Below are 15,397 nucleotides of genomic sequence, written 5' to 3'. Positions count from 1 at the left end.
AAAGCAAAAATACTTTTTCTTCTTTTTAATATTTTAACATTTAACATAATTGCACAGAATTTCTCAGTGTAGGTATGTCTTCATACAAGTATTACGTCCTAAGATTTATGTTGTAGAATGATATCAGGTTTTGCTACTTTTAACCTGTCTAGCAGCTTTGAGGAAGGCAATCCTTCAATTACTGCTGCTGTGCTGTAAGCCACTTACTTGACTAGGTCAAGAGGCTGACTCTGACAAGGCTCTTTCATAACTCTACTTACAGAAAAAAAACATCTAAGCCATAGATTCAGGTGGTGGACACGTTCATTGTTCAGCTTCTGTTGATAAGCTGAACTGTCAGAAGGGTGCTGATATCATTCTTCAGTGACAAGCATTGGCATATTGTATTGCATTACATAGTAAACAAGGTATAGATTTTTGCTCAGTGCATGAAAACGCATCTTCAGGCTTGCAAATAATCAATCAATTTTGATTTGTACAACGCCAAGTCACTACAAAAGTTATCTCAGGACACTAGAAATAGAGCAGGTCTAGGCCATACTATTTGTGATATTATTTAGAGGAAGACAAACACATAAAATTAACTAAAACATCTCTCATATGGTGTAAACAAATAAAAGTCAATAGTTCTCATGTTCTTGAGCGCCACTCACTGGTGGTAATTGGAATTGCGGGAGCACACTTCCCAATTTAACCAGACGTCTACAGCTGGCTCCCTCTGTCATAGTTCTAACTCTTGATTTCCTCGCTTTCGCTTGTAGACTGTTTGACTTCATCTGAGCATTGAATTTGTTTCTTTTTTATTGGATTTTCACTTATTTTTGAAGTTGTATCTGTAGTCATTTATCTTTTCTTTGTTTCTCCAGCCAAGTAGATTACCCAAGCGGCAAACTCCAGTGTTGAAAAATGAAGCCAATGCGGAAGTGCAAAAAACTGCAGTTCCTCGAGTGGCCACTTGAGTCTGGCTCCAGAAAACAAGAAATAACATTACAGCAGGTTGGAAAATGCCAATTTGTACAGCAGAAATATATTTACAGCCTGGTACAAAAAAATGTATGGGGGGGTGACATTTTTTATAACACACCTGTTTTAATTACATTAAGCCTTAATTTTAGGGGCTGGCTCGCTTGATTGACAGGTGGATCCTGCTGTCTGTCTGCAAGACGTCAACACAGACACACAGTCACCTAACCTAACTGCACCTGTTTGTGTTGTTGGAGCCTTTTGGGGATTATTTTTATTCAAAGTTTGGACATATAATCCGTCTCTCTGTGTGTTTATGGAACTTTCTGGCAAAAAGCAAAAAGACTGAGCTCCAGCTTTTCGGTGAGTTAAATGCTAGTATTATTGTATTGATATATTTTTATTTTATTTATTTATATTTTTAGCACTAAGTAGCAGGCTACTATGCTTGCTTTAGCTGGCTTGTTAGCCTGTTCAGTGTTTATCAAACATTTATTTATTTAATCGTCGGCCAGTAAATAGGAGTCAGAAGTTGTTGGCTTTTCCCCGGAGAGATTACAGCGGACTGTAGTGTTGAAAAGATCGGTTATTTTAATTATACCGTTACGTGTCCACTTGCCGCTCTCTCACTGGGCGAGCAAGCAGCAAGTCCACTACTTTTTAAGTCTGATAAACACCTGCAGTCAGTCACAGTCACAAACAGAATCTCCTCTGTCGGAAACACAAAGCTAAACTAGCGCATTCATTATTTATACAGTCTATGGCTTATAACCGCTAGCTACACTGAAACCTATGGGTGATGTCACTGACACTACGTCTATTATTTATACAGTCTATGAGATTACCTTTTCCTCGCAATGCTTACTGAAACCGGAAGTGGAGCCACTTAGCTCTGCCTACCATCTATGGCAGACCAACCACTGTTGGGTGATGGAAAACGCATCACTAACCGGGCGCCGCTTGTGATTTTTTCCGTGAATGTTGCCACAGACACCCCGTCCATATTAAAACTGTATACTGCAAATGCAAAAGCTTTCATCAGTTGGCCACAAGCTCAATCACCATTGTGTTAACTCATTCGGTGATAGATAGTGACTTAACCGAGATTGTATCTTTAAATATTAGATTAATTGGGAGACAAATTCCATCAACTAATCTCTTACTACAACATCTCTCACTAAAGTACCTTTGTTTGACAACGTTTTATCCAGGCCCCAGTTGTTCAAAAGAAAAAGATTTCTAAATAGGACTGGATCAAGTAATCCGGTTTGGGTTTTATCTGGATGAAGCCTCCAGTTTGCTGGTTCAAAACTTGAGTAGGATTGGGATTACTTTGATCCAACAAAATTTTCAATTGTTCAACCAATTCAACAGTACAGTGTAGTTTATACTGCTGACCTTTAAAAAAAAAAGATTTTTCAGTTGAATTGGTGTATTGCTACAGAGACATAGTAGATAAACTATACATTAGGGTTGTCAATATCTGTCATTATCCAACATTAAAAATGTATTTTAAAGCCATTTTTATTTGTGTGGATTTTGGCGCCACCTTCGAGCACTGGAAATTTGGATTTGGCAAGTCTGTATTGGGATCAGGTTGATTGAATCCAGTTTAACTTTGAAAAACATTAGTTGACATTAGTAAGTAAATTTCAGTAAAATGTGACGTTAAAAGCTATTGTTAGCGTTATGAGCTAGCTTTACCTCAATACACTTACTGGGCAGTGACCAGGTGAAACAGAAAAGTTAGCAGAAAGTTAGCTTTGTTCTCTCAAGCTCTGTTTAAAATACAACCAGTCAAGGGAAAAAACACACTGGACACTGTGTTAAGACACATATAACTTTCTGTTACCTAATGTAACAGATGTTTCCTTGCTGAAATAAACCCTTATAAGATTATAAATGCACACAAGTTGGGTACAGCGGGATTTTGTCCGGCTGTTACTTGGGCTATTCACTGAATACAGCCTGAATTAAACATAAAATATTTGATGTTTGGAAAGACGTTAGCAGGTACTGAGTCCAGACTCCAGACTCCAGACCGAAGTTGGTCCTTCTGCCACCTCTAGTCAGTCTATCTTGTACACAATATTAGACACAACTGTACATGTATTGTAAGTGAACGGAATGATCCGTTCACTTTCATGCATTCAATTTGTTCCTTTCATTCACTCTGCTCCGCTCGCGGGCCACGGCTTCCCAATCCCTGCGTTCTTCCTTTTAGAAAACCAAGTCGAAGTCAGCTAACATGGGCCAGTTTTGTGGTAAATGATATTCAAGACCATCAAATAAGCTGTGCATGAGTTATGAGTGATATTTTTATCAATTGGTACAGGCCTGTTGGATATTTTGAATAGAATTGTTTTAGTATCGTTCATTCATTTTTTCCCCAAACAGCAGTGTTGGGAGGATCAGCCTTAGGCCCTGTGAATATACAAGGAGCCCAGTGAATATTAAAGGAGCCTCATTCACCTTCATTACATTTTAAAAAACATCATATAACTAAAATGTGATGCAGACTCGCAGCGCTGAGAGGGGGAGAGCACTGGCACAGGGGGAGGGAGGGAGCGGGTCATCGGGGACTGAAGTGATGACATGATATAAAACTTAGTTTGATCATGAGGCCTGATAATCCTCTGCAGCTCTGTGTGAAATAAGTGAACTATACAGCAGACTGCAGTCCCTGTTAACAGTGACAGACAGACAGTTGGGGGGGGCGAATGACTTACTGATCATTCATTAACGAGACCGGGTCATCGCTCAGTCGTGAACGAAATGAGTCCGAACAGGTCATTCTGATCCTTGACCACGACAAACTAAGGCGTCGGGGGTATATCTTTCAGGCTTGCACACATCAGCAGTTTACATATGTTTACAGCACTGATAGATTAACACAAACAAAATTACGTCTATTAGTAGAAGGTCGGCATGTTTTGTAATGGAAGTTCGACGTTAATATATCAACTATTTTTAGCAAACCGACTGGTCAATAACTTTGTGTAAAGTACAATGAAGTTGTTGTCTTTGTCCTTTATGTTTTTTATTGTGTTTTTTTTGTACTGACGAGGACCTATGTGTCTGACATACAGTATAGAAATAAAGTAAAGTACAATACTAGAAGCTGTATTACAACAGCTCGAAAATAAAACAGTGACACAACAGCAAGATGAGATAACACAAGAATGTTTTATTTTGAAATATTTTTTACTTTTTATTTTTTTTTTTTAATATAGTTGGGCCAAGTAACTTATATATCATGATGATTGTATGAGAAGACCCGTGAATGCAATGGGAGCCGTCATTGTTCATGAACGAGTGAGAGTGAGGAAGGAGTGAGTGAGTTAAGGGTAAACCGGAAATGTCACTGAACAACCTGGTGAACGGTTGCTGCCATTTCTACTGTAGCGGCGTAGAATGAGCTCCCGGCAGAGGTACTCGCAAATGCACAGATACGTCACATCCTCTGGTTTCCCGGAAAAAACGTCCCGAGTGCTTTACATAAAAGTCAGTCCACAGGTTGTTAGGGCCAATGGAGGAAGTTGGGCAAGGTCTCAATTTATCAGTTCCTCTACAATCCCTTCACACATTGCTTAAAAAATGATATGTGATTGATGAATATATATAAGATCTTAAAGCAACTCAAGTGGCTGTCACAGTTTTTGGTGTCACAAAGACTAGACTAGAATATCCAGGGGTATCAACACTCCTTATGCAGAATCACTTTGCACTAATTAACTTACATTACTGCATGTGGATTCTGGAGCATGCATGCCTTTGGGCCAAATGTGGTCACAGGGCTTGGTCCATGAAGTGACTGAGTTCTCCTGAAAGAGAGGATGATAGAGAGAAATATTTTAGTACAAGCAACTGAAGCAGCCAGGCAGGCATGCAACCAAAGCCATATATACACTTTAAAGATGTTCAAAATGGCCTTCAAGTAAAAGATTTTTTGAACTGTAAAAAAAATAATTTTAATAGATAATATTTGGATACTGAACACTGTAGAGAGTCAGGAAATGTGGGAAAGAGAGGATGATAGACGCTGCCAAGCGCTGAAGGCTTGAATTGAACATGGGGCGACTGCAGTGAAGGCTCAGACTCTGTACATTGGGGACACACTGTAACAGGTGAGCCAGAGGACCCCCAGATTTTTTTTTGTTCAGTTGTGATCTATAAAATAATCGCACGACCTATCTGGAGTTTCATTTCCATCATTTACAGGAAACTTTTAGCTGGTGATGCAATGTAGTGGCAGCTTATGACTAAAGAAATTGGGGAAGACAGGGGGAAAACCAACAGTATCATGTAATAGACTCTAGATGGCTACTAATCAATACTTCAATTCCTGGCCTGTGCGTTTATTCGATAGGACAGTGAAGATAAAGTTTGATTCTAGTTTGTGTTTGCTTTATGACCCAAACAGCTGATCGGATCCCTCTTTTTCTCATCAAATGTGCTGTGAGGGTTTACATCACGCAGACCAAAAGAGCCTTTGTTTGAATTTAACACAGCAAGGGGCCACCAAAAACAACTAAATGAAAGTTCCTTACAGCTGCTTGAATGATCTTAGTAACATATTATTGAGATGTAGTTTCTGGTACTGCGTGACTTATTACGTGAAACTAGAATGAATTATAAAGCTGTTTGATCAAAGCTTACAGGTACAAAACTGCTCTGTCAAAGTCAAAATGTCTTATCTCAATCCTTTTGTCCTTTTCATCTCTTCATATATTAACAACAGATAATGATCAAATTGAATTAACTCTTTTAATGTGAATTACATTGCACATCACAAACATGGATTCTTACAGAACGCAGAACAACATATCTTGGTGACACACTATGAGTCATTTGAACTGTTGTACACTTTTGTTACATCCCTAAGATAGGATTTCATTTCAGCCTTTCTTGCTAACTTTTACACTTTTGTACCATTATTATTGGCATTGTAACCATAAGTATGTGTGACCTGTTGTTGTTGTTGATGATGATGATGTAGCAAGGACATATGTTGTGGTTGTAACAGAAAAATAGTAGGTTGTTGCTCTCTTTGCCTGTCTCTATCATGCATCTCCCTCTATCCCACTTTTCAGCCCATCCAGTGGAGGCAGATGGCTGTTCAACATGAGTCTGGTTCTGCTCAAGGTTTCTGCCTGTGAAAAAGAAGTTTTTCCTTGTCAATGTGCCGAATTTTGCTAAGGGCTGCTCATGGTAAATTCATGTTGGGTCTCTAAATAACATAACAAAGAGTATGGTCTAGACCTGCTCTTTTTGTAAAATGTCTTGAGATAACTTTGGTTATGATTAGGGGCTATACAAATAAAATTTGATTGATTGATTGATACTAAGTTATACCTATCAATGAAGCCAGATTAAATCAATCAGCTATCTAAACTAGAAGCATGCTTCAATTACATTTAGACCTGTAAGACCAGAAATGCTTTTGCTGCTTAATTCATACAAAACTTAAGTCATTGTGCTTGGTACATGATATAACTGTGTAACCCTAACCCTGTTTTATCTGTTGTTGTTTTTGCTCTGTTCTGTATCTATCCAAAAATGTATTGATTGAAGGTCTATAAGGGCCCTTATCAGTAAAAACTCCCATTTAGACAGGATTTAGAATACAAGCTGATTTAATACATGGTCAGTGGAAGAATGTCAGGGGTCGCGTTAACTGAATATTTTCCGTCTTTGACAGAATTTTTTGAACAATGATCGAAAAATCTGAAGGCTGTCTGTTATTTTGACAGATTAGAATCCTGAGGGCAATCCACCATACCATTGAATAATTCTCACACAGCACGGTCAATAACCATGTGTAGAAACCCCTGTCCAGTTGTTGGTGAGTGTACATAATTAATTTATTATTGGGCCCTATTTATATACATTTATCTAATGCACACGATCTAAAGCGCATGGCGCTAAGTGATATCAACAGCATTAACCTATTTCCTTACACGCAAAGGAAGTCTTGACGGGAAGTCAATTATCGCTTACCGCCCGGCACGTTCACCGGTGTCCCCAGAGGCTATATGTTCTCGGACTATAGCCAATGGGATCCGGGATTGTCTGTACTCTACCACACCTGATTTGAAAGATCTGCTCGTTATCAACTAACTAAAGCATCTCAGGGGATTAATAATGAGCAAAACATTTCAATCAGGTGTGTTAGAGTACGGAGAAACCTAAAACATGCAGGAAGGTAGCTCTCCAGGAGCAGGGTTGGAGACCCCTGCCTTACACTGTGCCCCTGCACATGCAAAACACACAGTTTACAGTATGATATATGTCACTGCACAAATTGATATTAAAACCACTGAAGCAATCCCACTGCCCAGCAAAAATGAAAAGTAAGAGGCACGCTGTGTACATTTACGCATGAGGCACAGCAGCGTAACTTCAGATACGCTGTCAGGATCGGACAGAATCTTAAGTTTATTCAAGTGTTGTGTGCTTACTATCAAAGAAAGGTAGGCTGTAAATGTTCATTTACTTATTTTTGCTGCTGGATCACATGGCTATATTCTCTAGTATGTCATATTCAAACTTCAATCATTATTCAACTGAAAATAAACAAATACATTACAACGGAGCCCCTCTGGTGACACCTTACGGAAAGAAATTGTGGCCAGGAGTGCGCATGGATGTCGCCGCATCCGCTCGTCACCTGAATGTATCCTCACTGCTCTATTAATTATAAACTAAGAACTGGTCATAGGACACGTCTGTGGGAACTTGGGTTGTGTTGTAAAATGTTCTAAAATCGATATGAGCTACTGTTAATATGAATTCACGGAGAATGGATTGCGGCCACTAATAGCACCATGAATTGCACATTAATTGCTCCCGCTATCTGCTCTGTCTCAAGGTCAGAATCCCAAATCATATTGTATTAATGATAATCATGCGAAAACACGTCCAAGTGTTTCTACTCCGTGCAATTTGTTCTTGTTTCGTGTCTGATTGCACCTCCACCCTTGGCTGCGCAGAGCTGTGCTCTCATCCTGACAGAGCTCAAGTCTGTCACAGCCTACAGATGATGAGCTGGATGGGGAGGGGGCACGTCCCACCAGCTGATTGTGAAGTTGAGGCCTGGTAGATGTGATATACAGTATCTCACAAAAGTGAGTACACCCCTCACATTTCTGCAAATATTTTATTATATCTTTTCATGGGACAACACTGAAGAAATTACACTTTGCTACAATGTAAAGTAGTCAGTGTACAGCTTGTATAACAGTGTACATTTGCTGTCCCCTCAAAATAACTCAACACACAGCCATTAATGTCTAAACCGCTGGCAACAAAAGTGAGTACACCCCTAAGTGAAAATGTCAGAATTGGGGCCAATTAGCCATTTTCCCTCCCCGGTGTCATGTGACACATTAGTGTGACAAGGTCTCAGGTGGGAATGGGGAGGGCAGGTGAGATAAATTTGGTGTTATCTCTCTCACACTCTCTCATACTGGTCACTGGAAGTTCAACATGGCACCTCATGGCAAAGAACTTTCTGAGGATCTGAAAAAAAGAATTGTTGCTCTACATAAAGATGGCCTAGGATATAAGAAGATTGCCAACACCCTGAAGATGAGCTGCAGCACGGCGGCAAAGACCATGCAGCTGTTTAACAGGAAAGGTTCCACTCAGAACAGGCCTCGCCATGGTCGATCAAAGAAGTTGAGTGCACGTGCTCAGCGTCATGTCCAGAGGTTGTCTTTGGAAAATAGACGTATGAGTGCTGCCAGCATTGCTGCAGAGGTTGAAGGGCTGGGGGGTCAGCCTGTCAGTGCTCAGACCATACGCCGCACACTGCATCAAATTGGTCTGCATGGCTGTCGTCCCAGAAGCCTCTTCTAAAGATGATGCACAAGAAAGCCTGCAAACAGTTTGCTGAAGACAAGCAGACTAAGGACATGGATTACTGGAACCATGTCCTGTGGTCTGATGAGACCAAGATAAACTTATTTGGTTCAGATGGTGTCAAGCATGTGCGGCGGCAACCAGGTGAGGACTACAAAGACAAGTGTGTCTTGCCTACAGTTAAGCATGGTGGTGGGAGTGTCATGGTCTGGGTCTGCATGAGTGCTGCTGGCACTGAGGAGCTACAGTTCATTGAGGGAACCATGAATGCCAACATGTACTGTGACATACTGAAACAGAGCATGATCCCCTCTAGGGCTGAACGATTTATTGTTTTCTGATCGAAATTGCGATTTCAGACAACGCGATCACGTGATCGCCAAAGCTGCGTTTTTTTGCAGTGCTCCTGACTGACCCAGGATCTGTTGTGTCAACTATTTTACACATACACGCCGTCTCCCTACCATCCTGCCAAGCTCACCAATCAGAAGCGACATGCTGCTCGTGGACAGGTCACGCTAACCAATCAGTATAACCTGCTCCACCTGCTCCTTAATTTCTGAAATGGCTTCAGGTGGACCAGAAGCGGAGTTAGCGGATTTAATCCCCAAGAAAAACAGCACGTCGGTCGGCTGCAGACGTGCACCAGAAAAAGGTACTATGCAAAAGTTGCAAAAATGTCGCGCTAAAGTTGCAACATCCAGCAGAAACACAACCAATTTATACCGGCACTTGATAAATCACAACGGGCATTTGCATGACGAGTGCATGACGAAAAAGTCCTGCGAAAAGTCTAGCGAAAATGATACGCAGGCCCATAGTAGCAAACAGACTACAATTACAGCATCTTTTGCCAGTGTAACTCCGTATGATAAGAGCAGCCGAAGACACCGGGAGATAACGACTGCCATAACACACTACATTGCCAAGGACATGGTGTCTGTTAACACGGTCACCAAAGACGGATTTAAAAACCTCCTCCGCACGTTGGATAGAAGATATGTGATTCCCTCCCGCACCTACTTCAACCAGGTTGCCATCCCACAGCTGTACGCGGAGTGTAAAGAAAAAGTGGTAACAGAGCTGAAAAATGGAGTATTATGCCACAACTACTGACATGTGGTCAAGCAGAATGACCAAGCCATATCTTAGTTTGACTGTGCATTTCGTAAATGACAACTTTGAGTTGAAAAGTCGCTGCCTGCAGACAGCATACTTTCCCACTGACCACACAGGAGAGAATATTGCCCTGGGATTGAGAGAGTCTGTCAAGCTGGGGTCTGAAAGAAGAGGACCAGACGTGCATCACAACCGACAATGCAGCAAACGTCATCAAAGCTATGGAACTTAATCAATGGACCAGACTTCAATGTTTTGGACACAGGCTGCATCTTGCAATTAGTAAGTGTAAGAGTGTGTGTTTGTGTGAGTGTGTGTTTGTTTATTAATTTATTCATTCATACAGATTTATTATGATGTGTGCGTATTGTCTTCAGTATAGTCAGTATAGTTTTTCTCTTAATGTTGTTTTTCTTTGAAGCCCTTACAAATACCTAGTTTGAATAATTAATATTATAATATATTATAATAAGATGATTTATCATCAATAGTAGATGATGAATACTGTGTTATGTGCTTTTGATCATTGATTTCCTTACTGTTGTCTGTAATATGGCTTTCTTGGATTTATTTTGTTCTCTTGAAGCAAGTAATATTGTTGATTTAGTACTTTTGAGATTCTGCACTTCACCCTGACTTGTGGTGTCATCCTTTGTTTAAAAAAGATATTCGCTATTTTTGCTATAATGTTTAATGCTATATTGTTTACAGAATAGATGTGCAATATTTGGGTGCTGCTGAGCCATAAATGAATGACCCACCTATTTTAATGTCTGACTTATTTTTCAGAAGGGAAGAGGTAGGGTAATTTTATTTTAGTAAGTTTCATTTTATTACCATTACTTTACAATTTCACTTACTGTAAAAAGATAGTCCAGGTTTCTTAATATAGGGTTGAATAAAGTCCTTTAACCGCTGCTATAGATGTTGATAAGCTAGCTCCCTTGAGCCATAAAAGACTGACCTTGACCTATACCTACTTGAGTGTAAGGCTGTTGGGCAAGATCATTTGGTAATTGTTGAATTTTGTTTTTCTTATTACTAATTAACATTGTTTTTTTTGGGGGGGGGGGGGGGGGGGATTGTTTTGTATTTTATTTAACTTTTTTAACTTAACACAATTAAGGATTTTTTGCACTACTTTAAGTTAAGACAGTCAAAGATGGCTCTTTCAGTTCTACAGTTGTAATAACTGCCATTGGTCAAGGACTTTATAGAATGTACATGCATGTTTCTTGTTAATAAATACATTTGAAATCAATTCTTAACTTTAGTTTTCATTCTTGCATTACAGTAATGGCATTTAATGTTTTAATGGTATGATGTAATTTTCTGTCATGTTTACAAATGTTACTGTACATTGTGAATATTGCACTGAAGCTTGATTCAAAGAAAATCGTGAATCAAATCGAAATCGCAATATCTGCCAGAAAAATCGCAATTAGATCTTTTCCTAAAATCGTTCAGCCCTAATCCCCTTCCTTCGGAAACTGGGCCGCAGGACAGTATTCCAACATGATAACGACCCCAAACACACCTCCAAGACGACCACTGCCTTGCTAAAGAAGCTGAGGGTAAAGACCTAAACCCTACTAAGCATCTGTGGGGCATCCTCAAATGGAAGGTGGAGGAGCACAAGGTCTCTAACATCCACCAGCTCCGTGATGGCGTCATGGAGGAGTGGAAGAGGATTCCAGTGGCAACCTCTGAAGCTCTGGTGAACTCCATGCCCAAGAGGGTTAAGGCCGTGCTGGAAAATAATGGTGGCCACACAAAATATTGACACTTTGGGCCCAATTTGGACATTTTCACTTAGGGGTGTACTCACTTTTGTTGCCAGCGGTTTAGACATTAATGGCTGTTTGGTGAGTTATTTTGAGGGGACAATAAATTTACACTGTTATACAAGCTGTACACAGACTACTTTACATTGTAGCAAAGTGTAATTTCTACAGTGTTGTACCATGAAAAGATATAATAAAATATTTGCCAAAATGTGAGGGGTGTACTCACTTTTGTGAGATACTGTACATTTAACCGTTTATAACAAAGCTTCCTCCATTAAGTAAGCCACCAAGAGCAGCTTGTCAAGATAACAAACACTCTCATCCGCGTCGTGCGTAATAGCCCAGACAGTTTTGTGGCCGTATGTGCCGGGGGTTATGCCTCGGACAGCCGTGTACTGATTTAAGCCCTGGTTATAACAATAATAGTCACCTAATGTCAAAGTAATATTTACAGACTGTATAAATTACAGAAAAATAGTTGTAGAATTGTTGTGGATGTTTGAAGTGTCAGTACGTGGCTGTCCAAGTTATTATCTTGTGGCCATGCATTATTATTATTACAGATGTCACCACAGGGGCTCCGTACTTTATCTTTCACTGGGTTTCACTCCTTTATTGTTTGGTCATAAGCAACTCTGTGATTGAATTTCAGGTGATTAAACAAATTGGTAGTGTTACTTTGTGGTGCAGACACCACCATCTAACAAATCTTGCACAGTATTTTTCTGCTCCTCCTCAGACTATTTGAAACCAGTGTTTCCAAAAAATGGAATTACTTTAACCTTTCTTGTTGACCAAAGGCTCTCTCTCCGTCATCGTGGCTCGGACTACAGCCTGCCTGACTTGCGAGTGGGTGTGGGCGGGGAAAATGTCACTCTGAGGCAAAGGGGTGCGCTGGCTTTTTTTAATTGTTGGAAGCTCAATTTTAATTGAGATTAAAATTTGATTAATCTAGCCCTAGTGCAAGATCACTTGCTATTATTATTTTCTATCACTTGGCCATGGTGTTTTAGTGTGCTCTGGTGTCACTGCAGGAAAAAAGAAAAATATGCTTAGAATGGTGTTGACATGAAAATTGACCACAGGGTCGGTATGCATCTTTTCTCTCCATGCCCTTATCTTCGTATTAAATGTTATTATTTGTGATTGAGTTGTTTTTAAAATAAATGCTGTTAATAGATCTTAACTCGTTATCATAAGAAAAATCAAAATTAAAATGACGGGTAAATCCACATTATGAGGGAAATTTTATGACCCTGTCAGTCAGAAAGTCTAACACAACCTCTGGGTAGTGTGTTTAACTATTAATGTAATTATTGTTGCTTATTTCTCCTAATATAATAACAGGTTGGGTTGTTACCTCAACAAATTGTGTTACTGTGTTAGTGTATGTTAAACACATACCTGTACTCCAAGGAGCTGCTGGCTGAGGAGGTGCTCAGACTGCGGGTTTTCCTGTTGTGTCGAGCCAGGCTGTGGCTGGATATCTCCCCTCCATCACAAGTGGAGCAGCAGTAAGGAGCAGCTTCCACTCGCACTTCTTCTCCACCATCCATCTCTGACAGGCAGGCTACAAGTAAACTGACAGGGCACTTTAATTATTGATGAAGCCTTAGTAAAATGTAAACAGACATGCAATCATCAGTCAACGAAGTAACCCAGATAGACGCCTGATTCACTCTCCCTTGCATGGCAAATGCTGCATCAAATCCCATACAGGAAAAACGTGTAATTTAAATGAACGCATTTATTAAAACGCACTTTATAGTTAATATTTAAGATATAGTATATGTAGATAAATAAGAACCAGCCTGTAATTCAAAATACAAAAGGTCGCAAATATTTTTGCTAACTTCCAACTTAGGTTATCGGTTTAATAACAAGTCCTCGTCGAATATTACAATTTCGTGCAATCTGTCCGTACAGATGTCTAACGTTTCATCAACTTCTAATAAAGTGCCATAACGTCAGTTACATTGTGATAAATACGAAAGTTATGTACAGAGTAAAAGCCGCAGATTCGCTGAGTTAATTATGTCAAAATAATAAATGTTATATTAAGAGTTTTACGAGATCCATCATATGAGGGTATCAATGGCTGGCCAGTTGAATAAATTGCTTACCATAACGACTCTACAATTTAATGATTACATTGCGACAAAGTGAAGCTAGCAGCGACGTTTGCATTCAGGCTAGCTAGGTTTGTAAATGATTCGCTACTGAAAGACTGATCATGGTTAAATACACCACATACATATCTATTAAGCGAATGAAAAATGACAAATCCAGACAGAATATTGTAGAATTATAGAATATTATAAGTTAAATATGAGTTAGCCAAAGTAGTGTTCAGCTAGTAAGCTAGTAAATTAAGCTAAGAGTTAGGCATGTTCAGCACAAAGCGAAATGTAATCCACTTCTGTGGCCAACACTACCTTTAACCCACAACGCTATAGGGAACGATACAACTGTGAAGTGCAGCAAACTGCCGTAGTATCAGTGCCTCTCCATTATAATAATGTTACACCATCTTACTTAACAACAGTCAGCTTATCACTTCCTCATACTGACCGACCAATTACAGGCTCCTTCCTCCCCGATGTCATGTTGGACGGCTTTACCAAACTTAAAGTGGCCTCATAATTTCCGGGATGTGTTGGAGGAACAAATAAAGCATTCGCATTATGATACATTAATTACGTAGTCTATAAGTGATTAGATATACGCTTGTTATGCACTGTAATTAAAATAATAATAAATACATCCATTATTTTATAATAATGCAGACTTTCAAATAAACCTTAAATTGATTTACAAATGAATTCACATGTGAACAATTTATTTTTAAAACATATGTTTTAGTAGAAACGAATAACCATGAAAATATATAATAACAGTTGTTATTATTGTAATAATCAATATACCGATACAATATAATAAATATACAATAAGCACTTCAACAAAAGACCTAGCCAATGGTACGCACTTCCTGTCTCCTAGATGGACGTAGTCTCTTTTTCCCCATACGAAAACAATTTATAAGAGAAGGAAATCACATGACACAGATACAGGAAATGACTATCTGTAGGCCATTTCCCTTCGGAGCATATCCTGGATTTGCAAATGGGTTTCACTGAGTGAGGCTCGTGCTTTTTCCGTATTTCATAGAAATGTTAAGTATGATGACACTGTAGGATGAAACAGTGCTTAAATTGAAAACACAGAAATGAAGCGATGTAATTACTCGACGTAAGCACAACTTCGTAAGTTTTTGTGGTAATTTTTCGATTGCCAAGGTTTTCTGGGATTATTACCCCAGAAACTCCCTCCCCCATTTTTAAAAACAAAAACAAACAATAGCCCTGATACACCATAGTAATGTACAATTTATTTAAATAATAAAAAAAATAAAAAAATGTTCAATCTGTAGAAACTCTCATATTGCATTTCTTTCCTGGTACGTAGAGGGCGACACAGAAGATCAGGGAGCGTATCCATGAACACACATGACTGAAAGACATCCAACTGGTCTGGCAAGGAGTCTATAAAAAGGAAGGAATAGCAGCCTTTGCAATCAGTATAAGAATCTGTGTGTGAAAGGTTGAATGTGGAAATGGTGTATAGCACTCTGAGTGGTTAAAAACTAGAAAAGAGCTTCAAATTCA

General features: G+C 39.4%; 1 protein-coding gene across 5 annotated transcripts in view; it reads right to left on the bottom strand.

The window, feature by feature from the left end:
- nadka (NAD kinase a) overlaps nucleotides 1–14,743 on the bottom strand; it is a 28,095-nt gene extending 13,352 nt beyond the window's left edge. For 2 of the 5 annotated variants that reach the window (XM_069660186.1, XM_069660190.1), the window contains exons 1-3: nucleotides 14,168–14,276; nucleotides 13,137–13,313; nucleotides 4,704–4,787 (exon numbers count right to left, since the gene is read on the bottom strand). In XM_069660186.1, coding sequence (XP_069516287.1) covers nucleotides 4,704–4,787; nucleotides 13,137–13,288 — 236 coding nt within the window. In that variant the 5' untranslated portion in view covers nucleotides 13,289–13,313; nucleotides 14,168–14,276. Of the gene's footprint in view, nucleotides 1–4,703; nucleotides 4,788–13,136; nucleotides 14,144–14,167; nucleotides 14,312–14,718 lie in introns of those variants that run through there. The other 3 variants (XM_069660189.1, XM_069660188.1, XM_069660187.1) reach the window with 3 other exon arrangements.
- Nucleotides 14,744–15,397: the final 654 nt, after the last annotated feature.

Source organism: Semicossyphus pulcher, unplaced genomic scaffold, assembly GCF_022749685.1.
Source record: "Semicossyphus pulcher isolate SPU_LCO1_2020_fin unplaced genomic scaffold, fSemPul1.0.p SCAF_13, whole genome shotgun sequence".
Taxonomy (NCBI): Eukaryota; Metazoa; Chordata; class Actinopteri; order Labriformes; family Labridae; genus Semicossyphus; species Semicossyphus pulcher.
This window is presented reverse-complemented; position numbering and strand designations above follow the sequence as displayed.